Source organism: Carettochelys insculpta, chromosome 2 (assembly GCF_033958435.1).
Source record: "Carettochelys insculpta isolate YL-2023 chromosome 2, ASM3395843v1, whole genome shotgun sequence".
NCBI lineage: Eukaryota > Metazoa > Chordata > Testudines > Carettochelyidae > Carettochelys > Carettochelys insculpta.
The window spans coordinates 1,443,577-1,471,414 of NC_134138.1; the positions used below are offsets into that span (position 1 = coordinate 1,443,577).

The 27,838-nt window shown below is 60.5% G+C and overlaps 1 protein-coding gene across 1 annotated transcript in view; it reads right to left on the reverse strand.

Moving 5' to 3' along the window:
• Positions 1–27,838, reverse strand: part of LOC142009002 (microtubule-actin cross-linking factor 1, isoforms 6/7-like) — a 177,971-nt gene that overhangs the window by 125,798 nt on the left and 24,335 nt on the right. Inside the window, exons 4-14 of the mRNA XM_074986421.1 lie at positions 15,247–15,406; positions 14,858–14,942; positions 10,691–10,932; positions 8,677–8,796; positions 7,301–7,393; positions 6,868–7,086; positions 5,326–5,529; positions 3,741–3,972; positions 2,986–3,212; positions 2,618–2,740; positions 1,589–1,690 (exon numbers count right to left, since the gene is read on the reverse strand). Of these exons, the coding sequence (XP_074842522.1) occupies positions 1,589–1,690; positions 2,618–2,740; positions 2,986–3,212; positions 3,741–3,972; positions 5,326–5,529; positions 6,868–7,086; positions 7,301–7,393; positions 8,677–8,796; positions 10,691–10,932; positions 14,858–14,942; positions 15,247–15,406 (1,807 nt within the window). The remainder of the gene's footprint in view (positions 1–1,588; positions 1,691–2,617; positions 2,741–2,985; positions 3,213–3,740; positions 3,973–5,325; positions 5,530–6,867; positions 7,087–7,300; positions 7,394–8,676; positions 8,797–10,690; positions 10,933–14,857; positions 14,943–15,246; positions 15,407–27,838) is intronic.

Here is a 27,838-nt window from a genome sequence, read left to right on the forward strand (position 1 = left end):
CTCCCCTGGCGAGGAGTTCCACATTCTAACTGTGCGCTGTGTGAAGAAGAATTTCCTTTTATTTGTCTTAAACCTGCTGCCCATTAATTTCACTTGGTGTCCTCTAGTTCTGATATCACGGGAACAAGTCAATAATTTTCCTTGTTCGCTTTCTCCACACTGCTCATAATTTGATATACCTCTGTCATGTCCCCCTGAACTTCCTCTTTTCTGAGATGAAAATTCCTACTCTCTGTCATCTGTCTTCGTACGGGACCCTTCCACACCCCTCATCATTTTAGTTGCCCTTTTCTGAACCTTTTCTAATGCCCACATCTCTTTTTTGAGATGAGGAGACCACAACTCTATGCAGTACTCAAGATGTGGGCGTATCGTGGTTTTCTATAAGTGTAATAAGATGTTCTCTGTCTTATTCTCTATCCCTCTTTTAATGATTCCTAACATCTGATTTCCTTTTTTGACTCTTGCTGCCCACTGCATGGATGTTTTCAGAGAACTATCCACGATGACTCCAAGATCTCTTTCCTGATTAGTTGGAGCTAAATTAGCCTCCATCATATTGTAAGTATAGTTGGGGTTATTTTTTCCAATGTGCATTATTTTACATTTATCCACATTAAATTTCATTTGCCATTTTGTTGCCCAGCCACTATAACTACTGAATCCCCCTTATCCACATGTTTGTTGACCCCTTCAAAGAACTCTAACAGATAGCAAGACATGACCTCCCTTTACCGAAACCATGCTGACTTTTGCCCAACAAATTACGTTCTTTTATGTGTCTGACAATTATATTCTTGACTATGGTTTCAACTAATTTACCCAGTACCGACGTTAGACTTACTGGCCTGTAATTGTCAGGATCGCCTCTAGAGCCCTTTTTAAATATTGGCATTACATTAGCTATCTTCCAGTCACTGCGCACAGAAGCTGATTGAAAGGATAGGTACAAACCACAGTTAATAGTTCCACAATTTCACGTTTGAGTTCTTTCAGAACTCTTGGGTGAATGCCATCCGGTCCCGGTGACTTGTGACTGTTAAGTTTATCAGTCAGTTCCAAAACCTCCTCTAACGACACCTCAATCTTGGACAATTCCTCAGATTTGTCACCTACAAAGGACAGCTCAGGTTTGGGAATCTCCCGAACATCCTCAGCCGTGAAGACTGAAGCAAAGAATTCATTGAGTTTCTCCACAGTGACTTGATCATCTGAGTGCCCCTTTTGTATCTTGATTTCTCTCGGGCCCATTGGCTGTTCAGCAGCTTCCTGCTTCTGATGGTCTTAGAAACATTTTGTTATTGCTTTCTGAGATCAGGCAGGAGAGTTTCTCCCACAGTCCCATTCACACATCCCAACAGCCCCTGGCTCCACCCCTGGGGGACAGGGCCTGGGCACTATCCTGAAAGCAGGGCAGGAGTGGGACCTTTCTGGCTGCCCCTGCCCTGCCTGCACCTCGCCCAGGCCCTGGGGGAGCACGGCAGGGCAGGGCCGTGAAGTCCGGGGCAGCTCTGGAGAGACAGCAGGCTCCGCGGGCTCCAGCCGCTCCTGGCTGGGAAGGGCCCCAGGGCAGGCTTTGTCTACGCACCTGCATGGCCTCCTGGTCGTGGAGCGAGGCCTGGAGCTGCTCCTGCAGGCGGCCTTGCCGCTCTGTCCACACCTTGCTCAAGCTGTTCCAGGACAAGTAGAGCTGCCGAGAGGGGAAGGGTCACTGACATCAGCCTGACCCTGCCCCACGGACCGCCAGCGACCCCCAACGGCCCAGAGTCCCCATTGACTGCCTCACAGATTCCTGCCCGTTCTGCCCCACGGAGACCCACCAACTGCCCCATGGAGCCTGCACAGATTGTCCTGTGGGGGACCCCAGCGATGCGCCAGCTGCCCACAGATGCCCCATTGACTGGCCTCACAGATTCCTGCCCGTTCTGCCCCACAGAGACCCACCAACTGCCCCATGGAGCCTGCACAGATTGTCCTGTGGGGGACCCCAGCGATGCGCCAGCTGCCCACAGAGGCCCCATTGACTGGCCTCACAGATTCCTGCCCGTTCTGCCCCACGGAGACCCCACCAACTGCCCCATGGAGCCCTCCCCACTCTGCCCCCTGGATCCCACACAGCCTGCCCTGTAGAGACTCCAGTGACCTGCCATCTGGTAACACAGAGTCCCAACTGACTGCCCCACGGACCCTGCTCACTCTGCCCCACAGAGACTTGACCCATGGAGACAGTGCGAACTCCCTCCTGGAGCCCTGCCCACCCCATTCCTTGGGGATCTGGGCCCCAGCAACTTCACCCCACAGACTCCCATCCCTTCCTTCCACAGGGAACACCTGGCCTGACACAACCACCCATTCTGCCCCACGCGCCCACTCTGCCCAGTGGGGATGCAAGCCCCAGAGAGGTCCAGGAACTCTGCCCTAGGAGCCCCCACCACCCCACGTCATCAGCAGCTACACCCCTGGGAGCTCTGCCTGTTTGACCCCATGGTGGCCCCCACACGTGCTCCAAGGCGCCAGATCGTGCTCCCCACCTCCCATGCTGCAGGGCCCAGGCCTGCTCCCACTTCCAGGCTGGGCACCCCGCCTCTGCCCACCAGCACCCTGTCACACCCCTCACATCGTCCAGGCTCTTGGTGACGTCAGGCTTGTCTGGGTCTCCACAGGACGCCATCAGCTCCACGCCCAGGCTGCCCAGGGAGTCCAGCTCACTCTGCAAGGCATCGATCTCCTCTCGCAGCACCTGGGAGGCGAGGTCCAGCATCAGGCACCCGGCAATGGGCACCAGGTGCAGAGGGGCCCGGGCGCCAACCCTCTGCCCCACAGACACAATGCCTGACGCTGCCCCCATGGAGCCGGGAGCACAACCTCCCACAGGCCCCACGGCAGGCACTGGCTGCCCCACTGACCTGCATCCCCAGCCCCTCTTCCCCCCTCACAGGCCCCCCTGCCCCAGTGCAGCCCCAGGCCTGAGCTGCTGGTCAGTACCTGCATGGTGGCGAGCTTCGCCCGGATGGCGTCAGGTTCGCAGCCAGCTTCCTCCAAGCCTAGCACCATCTGCTGGGTGTCTGCCAGGGCGCTGGCCAGCTCTGCGAGGCCCTGCCAGAACCGCTCGGCCAGCACCAGCAGGCCCCGGAGCCAGCGCTCCCGCTCCTCCCCATGCCCACGCAGGCAGCGCCACCGGCCCAGCAGCTGCTCTGTGCGCTCCTGGATCGCTGCAGGACCGGAGAGGGGCATGAGGGGCTGGCTGGGAGAGAGCCCTAACCCAACACCACCATCAAGGGGGTGCCCAGCTCCCCATTCCCAGGGACAGCAACGCAGCCCCCACTGCCACCCCGCTTTCCTGGTGGCAGTTCCAAGTCAGCCCCCATCCCAGGGACCCGGGGGTCACCCCTGCCTTGGGGCGCTGACCTCCTGTTCGCAGGGACCTGCAGCAATGCCGCCCCTGACATACCATTGACTCCTGGTCCCAGGGGGACGCCTCCAGGAGTCCCCCGACGCTGGGGACCTGCAGTGCCACGCTGCCTTTCTCTGTGTGGGGTGGGAGCAGCACCCCGTTGTGCCCCAGCCAGCCTGGCCTCCAGCCTGCCCCAGGCAGGGAGCAGGCTCAGACCCTCACTGCTCTGGGATCTCTCAGGGTCAGAGCACTGGGGCACCCCTGGCTGCGGGAGCTGGTGGAGCTGAGCTCCTGCGCTCACAGGGAGGCCCCGCGCAGAGCCTTGCAGGGCTGCAGACGCCAGTACCTTTTGCTGCAGCGGCAGCACGAGCTGTCTGCATGCTGGCCAGCAGCTCATCCCCCTGGCTGCACACGGTCTCCAGCGCCATGCCCAGCTTCTCCAGCTCGCCCAGCGCCAGGCCATTCTCACAGATCTGCTCCCGGAGCTGAGCTGTGTCGCCCCGGACCACGGCGGGGCTCTGCACCCGGCCCTGCAGCCGCTCCATGCTCTCCAGCAGCAAGTCCATGCGCTCCATGAGCTGTGGGAGACAAGGCAGGGCCAACCAGAGGTTGCTCAGGGGCGCAAGGGAAGGGCCCCCAGAGTTCCAGCTGCATGGCAGGGATGGGGCTGGAGCAGGCTGAGAGCCCAAGACAGCTCTGCCAGCAGAGTCCCACAGGGTGCAGGTAGGAGCCGCTGCCAGGGCTGGCGCCTCTGCCCAAGGCAGGCTGGGTCCCTTCCTGGGCCCTGGGTGACAGCTATGTCCAGCCAACCCTCGACACCCATGCTTCATGTGGGGGCAGAGTGGGCTGGCAGGGCCCCTTGGCGAGGAGACACCGGCCAGTGCACATGGGGGCCGCATGCTGGGCTCCCTGGGTCTGGGTCTGGGTCTGGGTCTGGGTCTGGGTGGGATGAGCTGGGGTCTCTGCTCCTGGCCCAGCTCCCTGGTGGGAGGTGATGGTACTGGAGTGTGGTATAACCTCATGGGTCGTTGCAGCAACCATGGCTCTGCATGGGCTCAGAGCTTGTACCAAGGCTGTCGAGCGAGCGCTCGTTAGGAAAGAGACAAGGTGCTGGCTCTGACTAGCCCATCTGGGTGCACGTCTCATCTGTGCACTCGAAGACACGCACACGAGCTGTGTGTCTGTACGTCACACGTCAGCCCCGGAGTCGCGCCACCGAGCGTCCAGCCAGCCTGCCCGGGGAAAGCTGCTCAGGGTGATCGGCCCATCACGGACCATTCCCCGGACGATGAGCCTGGGAGGCCCCGGCGGCACTGACCGGACTGTCCTGCAAACCCTCAGTCTGCAGCGTGGCGCTGGCGTCCGCCTGCACGGAGCCGAGCCAGGCCTGGACAGGGACCGGCCCGTGGGACTCCGGACTCCAGCGTGGGACAGACTGTTCCAGAGAGAGCAGCAGGAGCCCCGCACACGGCCCAGGCGATACAGAGGGCCCTGGGAACCCCTCCACTGCGTCTCCAGGCCGGCTCCTCCCCTCCAGAGGAGCTTTGCCGTGAGCGGGGGCTCTGAGCAAAGGACTGAAGGACCTGGCCCAGCTGCAGATCTATTCCAGGGACTCAGCAGAAAGCTCCCGCTCTGCTACAAGCGTGACCCCGGAGCTGGCTGTAGGCATGTGCTGTAAGAGACTGCCCGTCACGTGCTGGGGAACGACTCTGTTAGAAAGTGCCCTTTGCTTTGGGGCGACTCATGTTCATAACCTCCCAGTGGTGCCCGGCGAGGTACGGGTGTCGCACCGGAGACCTGGGTGTCTGACGGTTGCCGGCGCCGGCACGGGGAATGAAGTGCTCTGCGGGACCAGGTGGAGCCTTAGAGGGGAGGACCCCGGGCTGGGGCATCCCTGTCCCTAAGCAGTTATACCCCCAGGACCCCTGTACCTGGCTGTAGCGAGGAATGGTGTCTTCCAGCACCGCGCCTGCCTGGTGTACGCGCTCCCGGAGGCTGGCGTACTGCTCCTCCGCCACCTGGCACCGCTGCTGGAAAGGGGCCCCCTGCTCGGGGCTCAGCTCCACCAGCTGGGCAGAGACGCGCTGCAGCTTCCCCATCAGGGGCCGGTGCTCAGCAAGCGCCTCCCGGATGCGCTGCGGGGTGGGGGCATGAGACGAGGGGACTGGGGTTGCAAACACCTGCTCTGCCCCAGGCTGCACGCCGCCCCCGCACTCTCCCCACCCCGGCTCACGCGCTCGCCCCGGCCTGCCGGGCAGGGGCAGGGAGGGCTCAGGGCATGGCAGAGGGCTCTTGCCTGGCGGGGGGTGGGGCGTGGAGGGGGCACCGTTCCAGCTGGGCTTGGGAAGAGGTTTTGGGGCACAGGAGGGGCTGCCCAGCTGGGCGGGGGCCAGGGCTGAGGGGAGGGGCTGGCGCTGCAGCCACCTGGCCTTTCAGCAGCTGACCAGAGCCCCCAGCGCCCTTTTCTGAGCAGGCAGTCCAACAGACCCTGGGCCCCGGGACCCCGGGGGGTAAGGGCAGGGGGAAGGGGGAGAGTGCGGGGCACACGCAGGGGAGGCGGGGGAGAGAGCGTGGGGGGGTGGGGGAGAGCACGGGGTGGGGGGGCACATGCAGGGGGCGGGGGGAGAGTGCAGGGTGGCAGGGAGGCACATGGGGGGGCCAGGGGAGAGCGCGGGGGGCGGGGGCACAGGCGGGGGGGCTGACACTTGGCGAGAGGGCAGATGGACCCCAGTGCCAGGAGGGTGACGAGCAGGGGGAGGGGCCCAGTGGAAGGGCACCCAGAGCGAGGGTGGCCAAGACCCCCAGGATGGCTGTGGGAGTGAGGGGAGCTCTGCTCTTCTCAGCTCTGCCCCTACCTCCCTATCATCATTAGTCCCCCCCACCCCATCTCCCCGCCCAGCCCCACAACTCCCTCCCACACCCTGGTCTTGCCGCCCATTCCACACCCCGGTGTCTCTGCCCACCCCCATCTCCCTGCCCATTCCCCCAGTCTCTCTGCCCATCCCCCCAACTGCCCCCCAAACCCCAGTCTCTCTGCCCATCCCCCCAACTCCCCCCCACCCCCCCTCTCTCTGCCCATCCCCCCACCCTTCCCTGCTCTGGCCTTTGCTCACCTCACTCCCCCTCCACCCTGTCCCCCCCAGCTACCTGCCGCTGCTGGGGCACACACAGCCGGGGAGGCTGGGGCAGTCCTGAGCCTGGCGCGCTCTCCACTGGCCCTGGACTCACACCCAGGCCACGAGCCAGCCCCGCTGCAGCTCTGCCCACGGCCCCCGCGGGCTCCTGAGCTCGCGCAGAGCCAAGACCCTTTGCAGCCGGCCGCCACCAGCAGGGCTGGCATTGCAGCAGGGCCGTGGGGCAGGTGGGCGCGGCTGCTCCTGGGGACCAGCCGCTGGCAGGATCGGGCCCCTGCCCCCCGCCCATCCCAGAGGCCTTCCCCTGGCCCGTGCCCCGCACCCCTCGGCCGGGCTCACCTGCAGCAGGTCCTGCTGCTCCTGGGCGGCCTCCCAGCTGATGGCGTCAGGGGCGAGCTGCGCGGCCGCCTGCTGCATCTCCTCCAGCCAGGGCGCGAGTTCCTCGTGGGCCTCGGCGAACTGGGTGAGCAGGGCCTGGGTGCGCTCCAGCTGCACCCGGCAGGCCGCGCCGTCCTGGAACAGCTGCTCCGCCTGCTCCTGCAGAGACTGCGCCGACGGCTGGGCAGGGACACAGGGCAGGGCGTGGGATGGGGCCTTCCCCAGGCGCCCCGGCAGGGCACACGCTGCAGCCGGCTCGGCCAGGGCATGCGGCATGCCCAGGACCCCCGCGAACACCCTCTGCCCTCCATTGCCCGGGGGGGCTGAGCTGCCTCTCGGGAGCAGATCGAGCCCCCCAGCCCCAGCCCAAGGCCGGGCCGGGCCAGTCCCGTACCTGCGGCTGGGGAGAGACGGGCAGCAGCAGGTCGGCGATCCGCAGCAGGCGCCCCACCAGGCCCCGGTGGTGCAGAACCTCGGCCGAGAGCAGCTGAGTGGGAGAGAGGCGTTAGCGCAGCCCCAGGGCGGAGGAGAGAAAGCAGCGCAGGACGGGGCTCTGCAGGGGAGCGGCACCGCCAGCCCCCAACCCCGTGGGGAACATGTGCAGGAGAGGGGCCGGCTGTCTGCGTCCTGCTGGGCCCCCAGGGCGCCCCACAGACTGTAACGGCACAGTCCCGGTGCCGGGGAGCTCTGCACAGAGCCCCTGAGTGTGCACGAATGGGTGCGCGCTGCTGTCCCTTTTGATGTGTCCGTGTGTCCCCGTCTCCGAGTCTGTGTCTGCGTCACAGGCAGGCCTGGCTCAGCCCCTGGGAACATGGGAGTCAGTGTGTGTTGTGTGTATTGGTTGGCGTGTCCCCATGTCTGCGTCACAGGCAGGCCTGGCTCAGCCCCTGGGAACACAGGAGTCGGTGTGTGTTGTGTGTATCGGTTGGCGTGTCCCCGTGTCTGCATCACAGGCAGGCCTGGCTCAGCCCCTGGGAACACGGGGTTCTGCGTGTTGTGTGTATTGGTTGGGGTGTCCCCATATCTGTGTCACAGGCATGCCTGGCTCAGCCCCTGGGAACATGGGAATCGGTGTGTCTTGTGTATATTGGTTGGCGTGTCCCCATGTCTGCGTCACAGGCACGCCTGGCTCAGCCCCTGGGAATACGGGAATCTGTGTATTGTGTGTATCAGTTGGCGTGTCCCCATGTCTGCATTACAGGCACGCCTGGCTCAGCCCCTGGGAACACGGGAATCTGTGTGTTGTGTGTATCTGTTGGGGTGTCCCCGTGTCTGCGTCACAGGCACGCCTGCCTCAGTCCCTGGGAACACGGGAATCTGCGTATTGTGTGTATCGGTTGGCGTGTCCCCATGTCTGCATTACAGGCACGCCTGGCTCAGCCCCTGGGAACACGGGAATCTGTGTGTTGTGTGTATCTGTTGGGGTGTCCCCGTGTCTGCGTCACAGGCACGCCTGCCTCAGTCCCTGGGAACATGGGAATCGGTGTGTGTGTGCTGTGTGTATCACAATCAGCACGCCCATGTGACTCAGTCAGTGTGTGTAAGTGTGGCCCTGGGCACGCCTCACTGTGTGTGCAGTGGCACGCAGCAGGGAGGGGCCGTGCAGGCTGAATTCCAGGTGCTGACCGGGGGTGGGTGCCCGCTCCCTTTGGCTGGTGCCCTGGGGCCACACCGCCTCTCTCAGAGTATCTGGTGTCGGTGCAGCTGACCAGCCCTGCCGGTGCGGTGCAGTGTGGTGGGGCTGGGGACTGGGCTGGCCAGCACCCCTACCTGCTGGGCAGAGAGCTGGGAGCAAACGGTCTGGGCGTCCAGCTGGATCCTCCTGAGCGCCTCCAGGCGCTGCCCCAGGTCGGCCAGGTGGGCTTGCTCAGAGCCCAGGACCTGCTCAAACTGAAGCAGAGATGCACAGGTCAGGGGAGCAGAGCGAGTTCTCCAGGCTCAGTGGATGTGAGCCCTGGGTTCACAGAGCTTGGGCCAGGGCCATTAGTTGTTAGGCTACTGCATCCCCTGCCTAGCACGGCCCAGAGCATCTCCCCTTCTCCTGCGCGGAGCCCACGAACACGCGTGTGGCTAACTCCAGGCTTCCAGGAGGGCCTTGAGCCTGCAGAATCCCACCACCGTATCCCTTAGGAGCTGCCTCCCACTACCTGCGCCCGGCTCTCTGCTCGGGGCTGGAAGCCAGCCACTGCACTGGCAAGCCTCTGCCCGGTGCTGCCAAGCAGCCGCCGCAGTGCCTGGTGCCCCTGGCTAGCAGCCCTTTGCCCCAGCTCTGCAGGCTCCTCGTACCTCCCCGTTCTCAGACGTCCCTTTAAAATGCAGCCTGCAGGGCTGGGCCCAGGACTCCCCACTGGTCCCACACACGGAGGTGAGATCAGTACCCTGCTCCTGCCAGCAACTCCCTCTCGACGGCCACGGCTCGCGTTAGCCTCTGCCGAAGAGTCGAACTGAGCGACTAGGAGTTGCTTGGTCATTTTGAACCCCGGACCTATCGCAAGGGACGCCGGCGCTCCTTGGCCCCAGCCCTACAGCCTGGCACAGCCCAGCTGTCGACACAGCCCCCTCCCCCTCCCCAGGGACGCCGGCGCTCCTTGGCCCCAGCCCTACGGCCTGGCACAACCCAGCTGTCGGCACAGCCCCTCCCCCTCCCCAGGGACGCCGGCGCTCCTTGGCCCCAGCCCTACAGCCTGGCACAGCCCAGCTGTCGGCACAGCCCCCTCCCCCTCCCCAGGGACGCCGGCGCTCCTTGGCCCCAGCCCTACGGCCTGGCACAGCCCAGCTGTCGGCACAGCCCCTCCCCCTCCCCAGGGACGCCGGCGCTCCTTGACCCCAGCCCTACGGCCTGGCACGGCCCAGCTGTCGGCACAGCCCCTCCCCCTCCCCAGGGACGCCAGCGCTCCTTGGACCCAGCCCTACGGCCTGGCACGGCCCGGCTGTCGGCATAGCCCCTCCCCCTCCCCAGGGACGCCGGCGCTCCTTGGCCCCAGCCCTACAGCCTGGCACGGCCCAGCTGTCGGCACAGCCCCCTCCCCCTCCCCAGGGATGCTGGCGCTCCTTGGCCCCAGCCCTACAGCCTGGCACAACCCAGCTGTCGGCACAGCCCCCTCCCCCTCCCCAGGGATGCTGGCGCTCCTTGGCCCCAGCCCTACAGCCTGGCATGGCCCAGCTGTCGGCACAGTCCCTCCCCCTCCCCAGGGACGCCGGCGCTCCTTGGCCCCAGCCCTACGGCCTGGCACGGCCCAGCTGTCGGCACAGCCCCCTCCCCCTTTCCAGGGACGCCGGCGCTCCTTGGACCCAGCCCTACGGCCTGGCACGGCCCAGCTGTCGGCACAGCCCCTCCCCCTCCCCAGGGACGCCAGCGCTCCTTGGACCCAGCCCTACGGCCTGGCACGGCCCGGCTGTCGGCATAGCCCCTCCCCCTCCCCAGGGACGCCGGCGCTCCTTGGCCCCAGCCCTACAGCCTGGCACGGCCCAGCTGTCGGCACAGCCCCTCCCCCTCCCCAGGGACGCCGGCGCTCCTTGGCCCCAGCCCTACGGCCTGGCACGGCCCAGCTGTCGGCACAGCCCCCTCCCCCTTTCCAGGGACGCCGGCGCTCCTTGGCCCCAGAATGAGAGCCCTGCAGGTCATCCCTGGCAGGACGATTTGCATGACCGAAATGTTACCACACGGGGCTGGTGTGCCCAAGGGAGAGGGGAGGTGGGGGGGGCTGTGTGTGTTTGTGCATTTTGAGCCCCACCCGGCTCCAGGAGCCGGCCGAGCCCTTCCCCTCCTACTGGCCCGCAGTACCTTTTCTGTGTCGCTGGTGCCGAGCTGGGAAGGCCTGTCACCTGGCCGGCTGCCCCCAGAGACCAGCTCTCTCTCCATTCGGCCCAGCCAGAGATCCAGGTCCTCCTGCGCAGAGTCCATGTGGGACGAAGCCGCCAGGGTCTGTGCCAGCCGGTGCTCAATGTCTCCACTGCTCTGCCCCAGGATCAGATACCTCATCCTCAGGGCCTCCAGCCTCTCCTGGGCCAGCTGTGCTTCCTCCCCTGCGGAGGGACGCAAGAGTCAGGAGGCAGCAGAGCAGCACCTCTCTGATCTCCTCCAGCGCAAGGGAGAGACCCATCATCCCTCTCGGGGGCCCACCAGTCCCGGCTGGGTTAGAGCAGAGCTTTCCCAAAGGCCCAGTGGGCTCCCACAGGCCAGGTGATGGAGAGTCGGCCCGGCTCTGGGCAGGCTCTTCCAGTAGTTAATTAACACCACCGCTAACTAGCTTGCTGCCGGCCCTCAGGCCTCATTCAGCCTTTGGCTGGGAGGTCAAAGAGCTGGCTGCTCCCCGGACATCGGCATCCCAGGTACAGCACAGGAGGGGAGCTCAGTCTTTGGTCTGCCTGTGAGCTTGTGTTGGGCTGCAGCAACACAGCTGTTCTGAGAGCCGCCTCACTGAGCGCCAACTGCCCCGACCCCGGCACCCGCCGATCGCCGACTGCCCTGACCCCGGCACCCGCCGAGTGCCGACTGCCCCAACCTTGGCACTCACCGAGCGCCAACTGCCCCGGCCCTGGCACCCACCGAGCGCCAACTGCCCCAGCACTCACCGAGTGCCGACTGCCCCGACCCTGGCACTGACCGAGCACCAACTGCACCGGCCCCGGCCCCGGAACCTGCCGAGAGCCAACTGCCCTGACCCCGGCACCCACCGAGTGCCGACTGCCCCGACCCCGGCACCCAACAAGCACAGACTGCCCCGGCCATGGCACTCACCGAGCGCCGACTGCCCCGGCCCCGGAACCCGCCGAGAGCCAACTGCCCTGACCCCGGCACCCACCGAGCGCCAACTGCCCTGGCCCTGGCACCCACCGAGCGCCGACTGCCCCATCACTCACTGAGTGCCGACTGCCCCGACCCTGGCACTGACCAAGTGCCAACTGCACCTGCCCCAGCCCCGGCACCCACCGAGAGCCGACTGCCCTGACCCCGGCACCTGCCGAGCGCCGACTGCCCTGGCCCTGGCACTCACCGAGCGGCGACTGGCCCAGCCCTGGCACTCACCGAGCGCCGACTGCCCCGGCAGTCACCAAGCGCCGACTGCCCTGGCACCCACCGAGCACCGACTGCCCCAGCACTCACCGAGTGCCGACTGCCCCGACCCTGGCACTGACCGAGCACCAACTGCACCGGCCCCGGCCCCGGCACCCGTCGAGCGCCGACTGCCCCGGCCATGGCACCTGCCAAGCGCCGACTGCCCTGACACTCGCCAAGCACCGACTGCCCCGGCCCTGGCACCCGCCGAGTGCCGACTGCCCTGGCCCTGGCATTCACTGAGCGCCGACTGGCCCGGCCCTGGCACTCACCGAGCGCCGACTGCCCCGGCAGTCACCAAGCGCCAACTGCTCCAGCCCCAATACCCACCAACGCCGACTGCCCCGGCCCCAATACCCACCAAGCGCCGACTGCCCCGCCACTCACCGAGCGCCAACTGCCCCCACACTTACCGAGCACTGACTGCCCTGGCCCTGGCACCCACCAAGCGCCGACTGCCCCGTCCCTGGCACTCACCAAGCGCTGACTGCCCCAGCCCTGGCACTCACCCAGACCTGACTGCCCCTACCCCAGCACTATGCACCACCGCGTCGCTTTGGTGCCAGCTGGAAAGGTCACCACTGCTGCTGGCTGGAGTGGTAGCCACCAGAGGCGATGTGCTGTGCCAACAGGAGGAACGTGTATCACCAGTGAATGCTGGAGGCAGTTTTCTGTCGGCAGTGGAATTTCTGAGTTTCACACAAGAAGTCACGGGCAGGTGTAGCTGCTCCTGCGATTTTTGCACAAAACTGGGCCCTTTTGTGCTCCACGTGGAAAGCGCCGAATGCCCCTGGAGGAGCAGCCCTGTCTGTCACACTCAGTGCTGTCAGGCTGTATAAGACCTGTTGGCCGACAGCCGAGAGAACTGAAATTTCTTCTGCTTCCATCTTCTGGGGCTCCCTCAAGTGTGTCACAGCTCAGCCACACCATGACCTGCTCAGAGGTTCTCGCATCGCCTCCCTTATCCTCCCCAATACAGGCCCTGCCTTAGCTTTCTCCAGTGCTCTGGGAAGTCCCCAGTTCTTCTAGACATGCTGGAAATCAGCATAAACGGGTCCATGAGCACCTCTGCAACACAGTCCTGCTGGGCGAGTGGTTGCTGGGTACAGATGGAAGAGACAGCAGTTCCTTGTCCCTGTATGATGGGGACCAATCCCCACCCCTTGCCTGGGCTCAGACCTAGCCCGCTGCTGGGATTTCATTCCCTTCTGCTACAGAGACAGCCCAGGACATTTCACTGCTACCATTCACTGCCACGCCCAGCGTCTGCCTTGCCTCCCTGCTGCTGGCTGCCCCGCTCTTCCTTGCTGCTGACAGAAACCCCCAACAATTCCTACTGCTGCTTTGAATACTTCCTCCGGTCGGTTTTGCTCAGAAGTGGCTTGTGCTTTGGCAGCTGGTTCCTTTCCCAGTACCCACTGCTCCAGGGACCACGCTCTTCACGCAGATGGGAACTTAGATCATGCACACCTGTGCATAGGCCAGCGGTTTTCATCCAGTGCCCCATGACACCCTGGCGTGCCTGAGAACTGTCCGAGAGTACCATGAAATGTTGTTGATTTCCCCTCGCCACGGGTCTTTGCTATGTCAGCCCCAACTGGGGCGGACTCCGTTTTCCATCCTGCTGTGGTTCTTTGCCAAGCCACAGTGAAGGGAAATGCTGACCCTGTACCGGGAGGCAGCTGAAATGCTGTTTCCCAGCCTGCATGGGCTGGCGGGAAGCCTGCCCCGTCTCTCTGCTGTGGTGCAGGGTGGTGGGGGGACACTGTTGGCACTGGAGCATGATTTAAATGCTGCATCCTGGCTCCTGTGTGGGAGGAGAACCTGCTTGCTGGAGCTACCTGAACCTCCCCCACAAGTCACTGAGTAGCTGCTGAAATTTTCTGCCCTGGCTCGCTTGCGCAAGGTCCCTAGCATGGTGCTGAGCAGACTCTGAGGATGTGTGTGTGCTGGCTGCCAGAGACGTGTATTCTGTGTCATTAGGGCATTGCATCCTTGTTTCGCTTGTTGTGTCACTGCTCTGTTGCAGACCCCTCTAGTAAGACTGTCCCCAGAGTAATGCAAGTGACGTCTGTGAGCAAGGGACACAGCTGAAAGAAGCGGGTGTGCCGTGGGATTGTTTCTCTCCGTGATGTGTGCAAGGTCACTGAAAAGGTTGGGAACTGCTGGCCATAAGCAAGCCCCAGGTTTTCCTGTGATCACTGAATCTCTGTCCCAGATGGCGTCCCATGTGTGTCTGCACGGCTGCTGGCTGCCTCGTGTAAAGCTAACACCTACAGCGACCCTGCAGGCAGCCCCCGAGCTGGGCCTGGGTCCAGTGGCCATGCAGCAAGGTTCTGGGTGAGCCCTGGGACAAGGGGAGCCCCAGGGATGAGCCAACCCAGGGGCGGCTGTGGAACCAGGGAAGGAAGGTGGCGGGTGAAGTAGGTGAATGAGCAGCTTGGGAACAGCGAACTTCGGGAAACTCCCAAGCAGCAGTGGGTGGTGCAGAGCGCCAGGGGAGGAAGGCGAGAGGGGGAGCGGAGTGCTGGCCGGCAGGAAGAACAAACCTGGCCAGAAAGCCGGGCGGCTCTCAGCGAAGGCTCTACAGGAGACTCGTCCTTTCTCTCCGAAAGTGGTCCTGGTGCCATGCCGCAGAATAGCGACCCGCACCCCATCACAGCAGGTTACCTGAGCCCAGGGCGGGAGCAGTTGGGCTGAAAGAGCCAAGCCCATCCTGCTGCGGAATGGGAGCCTGGGGTGAGCAGACAGAGTGCCCCCTGGTAGGGAGTGGGGACTGGCCGGGGTCCATGGGCCCCCAGTGCAGAACAGGGGACAGAGGGCCCCCGCGGGTCAGTCTGGGCCCGTGCCTGCAGTTCCGCCTTGTCAGCAGGCAGCTCCTGGGCCACTTGCCTGTCACGAGCTCCAGCACCTGCTGCCCCCGCTCCAGGACTTGCTCCATCTCGCTCAGCTTGGAGTGAATCTCCTCGCAGAGACCCTGCGCGAGAGCGACAGGTGAGACCCGACCCAGCCTCCTGGCTCTTGGCACCCACCCGCCGCACGCGCAGGAACGGTCGGGGGCTCCTGGTGACGGGCCACTCCATGCTCCAGAGCAGGGGCGGGGACCTTTTTTCTGGGCCGGGGGCCCGTGACCCACAGAAGTCTCAGCCGGGGCCGCACGGCCGTGAGAAGACACCCCCCAGTCAAACCGCACTGGTGCGACCCCCATTTTTGGCCCCACCCTCTGAGCCGGGCGCACACAACCCACTAGCCAGCCCAGCTAAGCCACGCGCCTGCCTCACCTGGCTTTGCTGGTGCACGGCCTGCAGGTGGCTCAGGCAGCCGTTGGCGTGCCAGAGCTGGGCCAGGCTCCTCTCGGTGGCAGTCAGCCACTCCTGGAAGGACTCTGCCGACTCCTGGTAGCGCTGAGCAGCTGGCAGGATCCGCTCCAAGCAGCCGTGTCTGCGGGAAAGGAGGCAGAGCGGGTGCTGTGTCTCCCAGCAAACGGAGGCAGGCGGTCACAAGGGTCCCACGGACCCCTCAGAGGGCTGCTGCCTCACTGGCATGTCAGCCAGGGACTCCAGATTTGCGCATCTCCCTTTGCCATTTGGACAAGGGCTAAGTGTCCTCTGCTCCTGTTTCCCCAGCGACCCCTCTGCTCGCTCCCCCCTCTACCAGCCTCAGGGGTCACCTGCCACGCCCGCCCTGTGCTGCCTGCCCCTCTGAGCTCCCCACGGCCCGTGCACAAGCCGTGCTCCTCTGGTTCCCAGACACACCCCAGCCCACGCAGCATGACACCCAGCCTGGCTCAGAGCTCTCCCTCAGGCAGCCCTGAGCCGGTGTGCACAGGGTCCCAGCAAGTGCCTGGCAGAGCAGGGCAGGAGTGAGCCAGGCCTGACTGTGAAAGGGAGACCCCTTGGGCTGGTCCCTCCTGCCCAGGCGCTAAGGGGCTAGCAGCTGTTTGTAACCATCCCTGCTACAGCTGCTGGGCTCTTCCTCCAGATGGGCACCTGGTCCTCTGCTGTGTCCTGCTGTGCTCTGGCCTCATTGCTGCCCAGTGGCAGGCAGTTCCACAGACACTGCAGGAAACCCCAAGGGAGGAGCCTGGAGCAGCTCCATGAACACAGGGCCCCTGGCTCTGGGTCCCCGCAAGGCCTGGGGCCAGCCCTACCCATCTGCCTCCTGGGGCTGGGGCAGGCAAGGGGCAGGAGCTCAAGTCACAGCAGCGGTCCTGCCCCACCCCCAGTCCCTGTCCCCCAATTCCAGTGCCAGCCTTGCTCCAGCCTGTCCATTGGCAACTCACTTCCTCAGCCTGTGCCTCTGTTTCCCTCGGTAACATGGTGACCAGGGAACCCCTGGTGAATGGCTGTCAGGCGGGAGGAGGCCCTTGGCAGCGGGCTTTGTTGCAGGGAAAGGTTCCAGGACTGGTGTTCCTGGGGTATAGACTGTGGTTGTGGGTGAGAATCCTCATAAGGCTGGGAGGTGTCTGTAGGAGAGAACAGGCCTGTCACCCAGGGCCTTCTGGAGTGTGGCATCCTGATTAAGGATGGGTTGTAGGTCTTTAATAATTCGTTGCAGTGGTTTGAGTTGGGGGCTGTAGGTGATGACCAGTGGTGTTCTGTTCTTGACTTTTTGAGCCTATCTTAGAGTAACTGGTCTCTGGGTATTCGTCTGGCCCTGTCAATTTGTTTTTTTTAATTTCTCCTGGCGGGTAATCCAGGTTTATGAATATTTGGTAGAGATCTTGTAAGTTTTCGGTCTCTTTCAGTAGGATCAGAGCAAATGCGATTGTGTCTAAGAGCTTGACTGTAAACAATGGATCTAGTCACGTGTGCCGGATGGAGGCTAGAAGGGTGTAGGTAAGTATAGTGATCAGTAGGTTTTCGGTACAGTGTGGTACCGATCAGGCCATCCTTGATTTGTACTGTAGTGTCCAGGAAATGTATCTCTCACGTGGAGTAATCGAGACATAAGTTGATGGCGAGGTGCAGATTGTTAAAGTTGCTGTGGAATTCTTCTAGAGTCTCTGTACCATGGGTCCAAATCATAAAGACGTCATCAGTGTATTGTAAGTAGAGGAGGGGTAATAGGGGCTGAGAGCTCAGGAATCGTTGTTCCAGGTCAGCCATAAATATATCAGCATATTGTGGGGCCATGTGGGTGCCCATAGCAGTTCCACTAATCTGGAAGTATAAATTGTCCCCAAATCGGAAACAATTGTGGGTGAGAACAAAGTTACAGAGGTCAGACACCAGATTGGCTGTGGTGACATCAGGGATGGTATTCCTGATCGCTTGTAATCCGTCTTTGTGTGGAATATTAGTGTACAGAGCCTCAACATCCATGGTGGCAAGGATGTATGCCATATATGCCATCATGTGCCAACAATGCCCAGATGCTTTGTATATTGACCAGACTTCAAACTCTCTTAGACCAAGAGTTAACGGGCACAAAACAGACATACAAACACTCCTGATCCACAAACCTGCTAGCCAGCATTTTAATGGAGTGGGCCATTCTGTTAATGATTTAAAGTTTGTGTCCTCCTGAAGAGGAATTTTCACAATAGTCTTGAAAGAGAGGCTGTTGAACTCTCTTTTATATTCAAATTCGACACATTAACACATGGTTTGAACCACAACGTGAATTTTATGGGTCACTATAGGGGCTTGTTTGCATACTTGGCTTAATCTAATTCTTGACTCCCCCCCACCTTCTGCCCCTCTGCTCTCTGATTTGCTCACCTTAATAATATTTTTTTTCTGATTTGTCAACCTTGATTACTGTTTTTGGTTCTCTGTGCCTTAACTATTGAGTCTGTTCTGGTCTGGCTATGGTCTGAAGAAGTGGGTCTGTCCCACGAAAGCTCACCTAATAAATTATTTTGCTAGTCTTTAAAGTGCTACTGGACTGCTTTTTGTTTTGATAGTTTATAGACGAGCAGGGCTCTCTCTCTGTTACTATTCAACATGCCAGGCACCACATTTAGCTGTTTGGAATGGAGATCCATCAACAACATGAAAAAACTTGCCCAGACCCAGAGAGACATCATCTTTCTCTCCAAATGCAAGAAAATGGACCTTGTACCCCAGGGACTGACAGTGAAAACCCCATTACAATCAGCGTACTGCGCCGACTACAGCGAGCATCTGTGTAACACGCTCTCTAAGAAACTGAGGAACCACTTGATCAAAATCCTTTGCAATAAACAAAACATGTTTAAAAATGAACTCTCTGAACTTGAAATTCTCATCAACAATCAGCCATCCATGCAAGACCCCACAGGACGAGGCTTTACTTGTGCTAGACAAGAAACACACTTCCACTTCCTACAAAAAAGAAAAGACAATACATTTTCTAAATTACTTCATACCTCAGGATACTACAACTACAACAACAACAGCTCAACTAACAATATTGTTAACCTTTACAGCTACCAATTCAGCCCAGCAGAAGAGTCTCTCTTATCCTGGGGTCTTTCCTTCTGCCCCACTTCCTCCATTAACTTAATACAATTACGTGGTGACCTTGAAGCCTTCTTTCACCTCCTCCATCTAAAGGAATTCTTCCAACACACCTCTGAACAACAGTCTGACTCTCTCGACACCCCCCACCACCACCACCACCAAAAGAAGAAGAACTCTGTGTGGACTGCCGCTGCTGGTGATAGTGAAAGTCTGGATTTCTACATACAGTGCTTCTGCAACCGTGCTCAGACTGCCATTATACACAAACAATGCCAAATGAGACACAGTCTCAACAATACTAAACACTATGCTGTCCAGAGTCTCAAAAATAACCCAGCCATTATAATAAAACCAGCTGGCAAAGGGGGTGTAATGGAGTGGGGGGGGTGCATGTGTGAGTCAGGCTGGATGTCTGAGGCAAGCAGCAGCTCCCAGTGGCTAAGGATGACCCTGGGGCTACAACTGGCAGGTAACACCTCTGCCTGAACAAAGAGCAGGGAGGAGCTGAGCTGGGTTTTGAATCGGGGTCGGCAGTTAGAGGCTAGGAAAAGGGAGAGCTGGAAGGCAGCCAGCCTGAGGAGGGGGAAAGCTACACCCCAGAGGGGCACCCCTCGGGGTCTTCCCCCCAGAACAGGTTGGAAGGACTGTCTCTGGCTGCTGTGCTGTCACTTCTGTGAGAAACTGGGCTTCTGTTGTCTAATAAACCTCCTGTTGTACCTGCTGAGTGAGAGTCACTCCAGCCAGCGGACGGGGTGCAGTGCAGGGGGACCCCTGAACCCCATCACACTGGTGTCAGAAGTGGGATGCACTGCACCCACGGATGAGCTCCCAGCAGTGGCTGACTGAGCACCAGAGAAGGAAGGAGTCTCACAAGAGTCAGAGGGGGAACAGAGCAATTCCTGCAGCTGCTGCTGGTGAGTGGATACCCCGGGAGATAGCAGGGAGATGGATTATACCCGACTCCTGAAGGCAGAGCTAGCGGGGCTGTGCAGAGAGAGGGCCCTGACCATGGGGAAGGCGACCAAGCCCCAGCTGATTGCCCAGCTGGAAGAGAATGACCGATCTGGGGGGGCAGAGCCTGTCCCGGTAGAAAGTGGCTGGTCAGCCTCGGGAAGCGTTTCGGATTCTCCGACAGGAGCGGGGGCTCGACGCCGTCAGACAGACGCGGTGCCCGCCAGGTCGCGCTCAGCTAGCAGAGGTGCATCGCAGGCAGAGTCCCCCACCGCAGAGCTGCGACGGCTGGAACTCGAGGTGAAATTAAAGGAACTGGAGCACCAGGAACGGCAGAGGGAACACGAGCGCCAGGAATGGCAGAGGAAACACAAGCGCCAGGAACGGGAAAGAGAGCGTGAGCACGAGCGCCAGCTACAAGAGACACAGCGGGAGGAGAAAGAACGAGAACGGAAGGAGAGAGAGCGAGAGCGGGAGCATGAGCGAGCCATGGCAGAGGTGAGACGCCAAGAGGCCCCAGCTGCGGTAAGCGGGGAGAGGGCCAGACGGCTCGGGGTGGCCAGTCACTTGGAGACGCGTGTGCTGGCCCACTGTCAGGACCCAGGGGACATGGACGAGTTCCTTACCGCCTTTGAGCGAGCCTGTGAGTTGCATGAGTTTCCCCCAGCTGAGTGGCTCCGGCACCTCACCCCCTTGCTGGGCCAGAAGGCTGCAGCGGTGCTCAGCCGGCTGGAGGGGCTGCAGCCTGGGGACTATGAATGGGTCAAACAGGCCCTGCTGCATAAGTTCGGGCTGACCCCGGAGATGTACAAAAAGAAGTTCCAGGAGGCGCAGAAGAGGCCAGAGGAAAACCATGTAGATACAACCGCCCGCCTGAGGCAATACTACCGGAAGTGGGCGTTCGGAATGGGAGTCCAGTCCGTAGAGGACCTGATCGAGCTGGCGGTCGTGGAGCGATTTTACGAGATGTGCGCACCTGACCTGAGGGTGCGGCTCGTGGACCGGAAGCCGGGGGACTCACATGATGCAGGGAAACTGGCAGATGACTTCACAAACAGCCGGGCCAGGTTTGAAAGTGAGCCCCACAAAGAGAGGGAGTCCCGGAGAGAGAGGGAGTCCTGGAGAAACCGAGAATCTCAGAGAGACCGGTCCCTAACTGTACGACAGAGGGGACCACCTCTTGGGCAGGCCCAGGAAAGAGGGGCCAGCCACCTACCCACCAGAGAGCCAAACAGAGCCCGGACAGAGCAGCCGGCCCGAGGGACACAACAAGAACCAGGCTGTTATCGCTGTGGGCGAAAGGGGCATAGAGCAGCCCAGTGCCCCAGGCTCCCAGACAGGTTGAGCAGGCCGGGGGGTCATGGAGTCACCTGGGTGGAGTCCCAGAAGCCAGAGGGGCTGGCGGCCAAGGCGGGTGGTGCTGACAATGGGCACTCGGATTGGGCCAAGTCCGCCCCACAGACCAGCTCCTCAGGGGGACCAAATGCTCAGAGGCCAGTTTACAGAGTGGGGGCGGCAATGCCTCTGTGGAGCAAGTGTCTCAAACACCTCGAAGTAGATGGGAAAAAGGTCACGGGGTTCTGGGACACAGGCGCTGACGTGATGCTGGCCCGACCCGGGGTGGTGGCACCGGGCTGCATGATACCCGATTCCCACCTGACGATAACAGGAATTGATGGGACCCCTTTCAAGGTGCCCATGGCGAGGGTGCACCTGAAATGGGGGAAGAAGGAAGGCCCCAAGGAAGTGGGCGTGAACAGCCATTTGCCGGCGGATGTACTGATGGGGGCTGACCTGGAGAACTGGCAAGGTGAACACCCTCGTGCCCTGGCCCTGACCTGTAGCCAAAGAAAACGAGGGGTGCGCTCCCCAGATTCAGGGGTACAGGCCCAGCCAAAGTCACAGGAGCGACAGGGGCCAACCCTGAGAGAAAGGGGGCCCCCAAAAACCAGATCTCACAGGCCAGGGGTGCTGGAGCCAGGCAGGGATGGGGGAGTAGCATCCGCCCCTGCCCCAGCGGAAGAATTCCAGGCAGAGCAGCAGAGAGACCCCTCCTTGCAGAAGCTGAGGGAACTGGCCAGTCTCAGCCCAGCTCCACAGCTGGGGGAGGGCTGCAGGGAGAGATTCCTGTGGGAAAAGGGATTCCTGTACCGGGAATGGGCTCCCAAATGCAAAGCGGAGCCATGGAAGGTCCAGAGGCAACTGGTGGTTCCCCAAAAGTACCGGCGCAGGCTGCTGTACCTAGCCCATGATGTCCCGCTCGCAGGACACCAGGGGATCCACCGCACCAGGAGAAGGTTGTTACAGAACTTTTTCTGGCCAGGGATCTTTGCAGCTGTCCGTCTGTATTGCCTGTCCTGCGATCCCTGCCAGAGGGTGGGGAAGAGCCAGGACAAGGGGAAAGCTGCCCTGAGGCCACTGCCCATCATAGAGGAGCCTTTCCAGAAAGTGGCTATAGACATAGTGGGCCCCTTCAGCAAGGCAACGCGTTCGGGGAAGAAATATATTTTGGTAGAGGTAGATTTTGCCACGCGATACCCAGAAGCAGTGGCCTTGACCTCTATCGACTCTGACACCGTGGCAGATGCACTGCTGCCCATTTTCAGCAGAGTGGGGTTCCCCAGGGAGGTCCTCACAGATCAGGGGTCCAACTTCATGTTGGCCCTACTGCAAAGCTTGTGGGACAAGTGTGGGGTCCGGCACACCTGGGCCACAGCCTACCACCCGCAGACCAATGGGCTGGTGGAGAGGTTCAATGGGACTCTGAAGCAGATGCTGAGAACCTTCATGAATCAATACCCCCATGACTGGGACAAGTACTTACCCCACCTGCTGTTTGCATACAGGGAGGTGCCCCAGGAATCCACGGGGTTCTCCCCGTTTGAGCTGCTGTACGGAAGGAGGGTACGGGGACCCTTGGACTTGCTCAGAGAAGAGTGGGAGGGGACGGCCTCTCCTGAAGGGGAGTCAGTGGTACAGTATGTACTGACCTTCCGGGAAAAACTCACCGAGTTCATGGGCCTGGCCAGGGAGAACCTCTCCATGGCCCAAAGGAAGCAAAAGGTCTGGTATGACCGTAATGCCAGGGCCCGAGCCTATGCCACCGGGGATCAAGTGATGGTCCTTGTACCTGTGCGGCGGAACAAGCTGCAAGCGGCCTGGGATGGGCCCTTCAAGGTTGTCAAACAGCTAAATGACGTGAATTATGTGGTGGAACTGTCGAACCGGGCCCACAGCCACCGGGTCTATCATGTGAACATGATGAAACCTTACTGGGACAGACAGAACTTGGTGCTGGCCGTGTGCAGACACTGGGAGGGGCAGGGGGATGATCCCTTGGTGGATTTGCTCACAAGGACTGGAGCCGGCTCCTTGCTGGAGTCTATTCCCCTCTCAGACCAGCTGACCCCTGCCCAGCAGATGGAGATCAAGGAGGTGCTGCATTCGCATCAACAGCTGTTCTCGGACAGACCCGGACGCACTGACCTGGCTGCCCACCGAATAGAGACAGGCACCCACGCCCCTATCAAGTGTGTGCCATTCAGAGCCACAGGGAGGACGGCTCAGGACATAGAGCGGGAGGTTGAAGACATGCTGGCTCTGGGGGTGATCCAACCCTCCTCCAGCCCTTGGGCCTCTCCCGTGGTGTTAGTCCCTAAAAAAGATGGGTCTGTTCGGTTTTGTGTGGACTATCGCAAGCTTAACGCCATCACTGTATCGGACGCCTACCCCATGCCCAGGCCTGATGACCTTTTAGACAAGCTGGGGGGAGCCCGTTATCTCACCACCATAGACCTCACCAAGGGGTACTGGCAAGTGCCATTAGACCAAGATGCCCGGCTCAAGTCGGCTTTCATCACCCCTGTGGGGCTCTACGAGTTCCTGGTCCTGCCCTTCGGCCTCAAGGGGGCACCCGCTACCTTCCAGCGTCTGGTGGACCAGCTACTGAAAGGGATGGAGAGCTTTGCCCTGGCGTACATGGACGACATTTGCATCTTCAGCCAGACGTGGGAGGACCATGTGTCCCAAGTCAAGCAGGTGCTGGACCGACTCCAGAAGGCCGGTCTGACTATCAAGGCAGGGAAGTGCAAGGTGGGAAGGGCTGAGGTGACCTACCTGGGCCACAAGTTGGGCAGCGGCTGCTTAAAGCCAGAGCCAGCTAAAGTGGAGGCTGTCAGAGATTGGCCAACACCCCAGACTAAGAAACAGGTCCAGGCCTTCATTGGGATGGCGGGGTACTACCGGAGGTTTGTGCCCCACTTTAGCTCCATCGCAGCTCCCCTCACGGAGCTGTGTAAAAAGGGAAGGCCTGACAAGGTGGTCTGGACCGAGCAGTGCCAAGAGGCCCTCTGTGCGCTGAAGGAGGCTCTGGTCAGGGCCCCAGTGCTGGCAAATCCAGACTTCAACAAGCCCTTCCTGGTGTTCACCGATGCCTCAGACGTGGGGCTGGGCGCTGTGCTAATGCAGGTGACTGACAAAGGGGAGAAACACCCCATCGTGTACCTGAGTAAGAAGCTGCTGCCCCGGGAGCAGAACTACGCGGCCATAGAGAAGGAATGTCTGGCCATGGTGTGGGCGCTGGGGAAGCTGCAGCCGTACCTGTTTGGACGGCGTTTCACCGTGTACCCCGATCACTCACCCCTGACCTGGCTGCATCACATGAAAGGGGCCAACGCCAAGCTCCTGCGGTGGAGTCTGCTCCTGCAGGACTACGACATGGAGGTGGTCCACGTCAAGGGGAACAACAACACCATAGCCGATGCCCTGTCACGCAGGGAGGGCCCCGAACTTCCCCAGCTCACTGGCTAAGTGACCCCGCTCAGTGCGGTCTGGAAGGGGGGAGAGATGTGATGGAGTGGGGGGAGTGCATGTGTGAGTCAGGCTGGATGTCTGAGGCAAGCAGCAGCTCCCAGTGGCTAAGGATGACCCTGGGGCTACAACTGGCAGGTAACACCTCTGCCTGAACAAAGAGCAGGGAGGAGCTGAGCTGGGTTTTGAATTGGGGGCGGCAGTTGGAGGCTAGGGGAAGAGACAGCTGGAAGGCAGCCAGCCTGAGGAGGGGGAAAGCTACACCCCAGAGGGGCACCCCTCGGGGTCTTCTCCCCAGGACAGGTAGGAAGGACTGTCTCTGGCTGCTGTGCTGTCGCTTCTGTGAGAAACTGGACATCTGTTGCCTAATAAACCTGCTGTTGTACCTGCTGAGTGAGGGTGAGGTGCCGGAGCCACTCAGCTGGGGGAACCTCGTACAACTCACAGGCTCGCTCAAAGGCGGTAAGGAACTCGTCCATGTCCCCTGGGTCCTGACACTGGGCCAGCAGGCGCGCCTCCAAGTGACTGGCCACCCCGAGCCGTCTGGCCCTCTCCCCGCTTACCGCAGCTGGGGCCTCTTGGCGTCTCGCCTCTGCCATGGCCCACTCATGCTCCCGCTCTCGCTCTCTCTTCTTCTGTTCTCGCTCTCTCTCCTCCCGCTTCTCCTCCCACTGTCTCTCTTGTAGGTTGCGCTCGTGTTCACGCTCTCTTTCCCATTCCTGGCGCTCGTGCTCACGCTCTCTTTCCCGCTCGTGGCGTTCACGTTCCCTCTACTGTTCCTGGGCTTCCAGTTCCTTTAATTTCACCTCCAGCTCTAGCCGTCGCAGCTCTGCAGCAGGGGACTCTGCCCGCGAAGCACCACCGCATCTGTCTGACGGCGTCGAGCCCCTGCTCTTGTCGGAGAATCCAAAACGCTTCCCGAGGCTGACCAGCCACTTTCTGCCGGGACAGGCTCTGCCCCCCCGGATTGGTCATTCTCTTCCAGCTGGGCAATCAGCTGGGCCTTTGTCGCCTTCCCCACGGTCACGCCCCTCTCTCTGCACAGCCCCGCTAGCTCTGCCTTTAGGAGTCGGGTATAATCCATCTCCCCGCTGTCTCCCGGGTTATCCACTCACCAGCAGCAGCTGCAGGAATTGCTCTGTTCCCCCTCTGGCTCTTGTGAGGCTCCTTCCTTTTCTTGCGCTCAGTCAGCCCCTGCTGGGAGCTCATCCGTGGGTGTAGTGTATCCCACTTCTGACACCAGTGTGATGGGGTTCAGGGGTCCCCCTGCACTGCACCCCGTCCGCTGGCAGGAGTGACACTCAGTCAGCAGGTACAACAGGAGGTTTATTAGGCAACAGAGGCCCAGTTTCTCACAGAAGCGACAGCACAGCAGCCAGAGACAGTCCTTCCAACCCGTCCTGGGGAGAAGACCTCGAGGGGTGCCCCTCTGGGGTGTAGCTTTCCCCCTCCTTAGGCTGGCTGCCTCCCCTCTCTCTTCTCCTAGCGTCTAACTGCCGCCTCCAATTCAAAAACCCAGCTCAGCTCCTCCCTCCTCTTTGTTCAGGGCAGAGGTGTTACCTGCCAGTTTTAACCCCAGGGTCATCCTTAGCCACTGGGAGCTGCTCTGCTTGCCTCAGACATCCAGCCTGACTCACACATGCACTCCCCCCCACTCCATCACACGTGGGGAGGGCCCCGAACTTCCCCAGGTCACCGACAGAGTGACCCCACTCAGTTTGCTCTGGAAGGGGGGAGAGATGTGATGGAGTGGGGGATACCTCTGTGTGTGTGTGTGTGTGTGTGTGTGTGAGTGGCTCACAGAGGGTGTGGGGCTCCTGATGAGGGTAACCTGGCGACCAGGTAACACCTTTGTACTGGAGACAAAGGAGGAGGTGGAGACTGAGGGGTTTGAATTGGAACTGGGAGTTGGAAGCAGTGAGTCTGGGCTGGGAGAGAGCGAGACAAAGGAGGGGGCAAGGCCCGAGCTCTGGGGGCCCCTCGGGGCCTCCTCTCCCCAACATGGCTGGGACTGGCTGTCTCTGCCGGCTGCACTGTCTCCTCTGTACGACGCTGCGTCCTGTCGGCTAATAAACCCGCTGTTCTCCTGCTGAGTGAGAGTCACTCCTGCCTGCGGACGGGGTGGAGAGCTTGGGGGACCCCAGAACCCCATCACACATTTCCTGGACACTACAGTATAAATCAAAAATGGCCTAATCGGTACCACACTCTACCGGAAACCCACTGATCTCTATACTTACCTACACCCTTCTAGCTTCCATCCTGCACACACTACTAGATCCATTGTTTACAGTCAAGCCCTTTAGGTACAATCGCATTTGCACTAATCCTCTGACAGAGACCAAAAACTACAAGATCTTTACCAAAATTCATAAACTTGAATTACCCACCAGGAGAAATGAAAAAACAAATCGACAGGGCCAGACAAATACCCAGAGACCAGCTACTCCAAGATAGGCCCAAAAAATCCAAGAACAGAACACCACTGGTCATCACCTACAGCCCCCAACTGAGACCACTGCAATGAATTATTAAAGACCTACAACCTATCCTTAATCAGGATGCCACACTCCAAAAGGCCCTGGGTGACATGCCTGTTCTCTCCTACAGGCAACCTCCCAGCCTTAGGAGGATCCTCACCAACAGCCACAGTCTATACTGCAGGAACACCAGCCCTGGGACTTTTCCTTGCAACAAAGCCCGCTGCCAGCTTTGTCCACATATCTATTCTGGCAATACCATCACTGGACCTAACCAAAACAAAAAGCAGTCAAGTAGCACTTTAAAGACTAGCAAAATACTTTATTAGGTGAGCTTTCGTGGGACAGACCCACTTCTTCGGACCATAGCCAGACCAGAACAGACTCAATATTCAATAGGGTTATTGAGTCTGTTCTGGTCTGGCTATGGTCTGAAGAAGTGGGTCTGTCCCACGAAAGCTCACCTAATAAACTATTTTGCTAGTCTTTAAAGTGCTACTTGACTGCTTTTTGTTTTGATAGTGTATAGACTAGCACAGCTTCCTCTCTGTTACTATGGACCTAACCAAGTTATTCACAAAATCATGGGCACATTTTCATGCTCCTCAACTAACATCATATATGCCATCATGTGCCAACAATGCCCACATGCTTTGTACATTGGACAGACTTCAAACTCCCTTAGACAAAATGAATGGGCACAAAACAGACTTAAAACACTCCTGATCCACAAACCAGTGAGCTGGCATGTTGTGATGGGGTTCAGGGGTCCCCCTGCACTGCACCCCGTCCGCTGGCAGGAGTGACTCTCACTCAGCAGGTACAACAGGAGGTTTATTAGGCAACAGAGACCCAGTTTCTCACAGAAGCGACAGTACAGCAGTCAGAGACAGTCCTTCCAACCCGTCCTGGGGAGAAGACCCCGAGGGGTGCCCCTCTGGGGTGTAGCTTCCCCCTCCTCAGGCTGGCTGCCTTCCAGCTCTCTCTTCCCCTAGCCTCTAACTGCCGCCCCAGTTCAAAACCCAGCTCGGCTCCTCCCTCCTCTTTGTTCAGGGTACAGGTGTTACCTGCCAGTTGTGGCCCCAGGGTCATCCTTAGCCACTGGGAGCTGCTCTCCTTGCCTCTCACATCCAGCCTGACTTACACATGCACTCCCCCCACATGTTAATGGAGTGGGCCATTCTGTT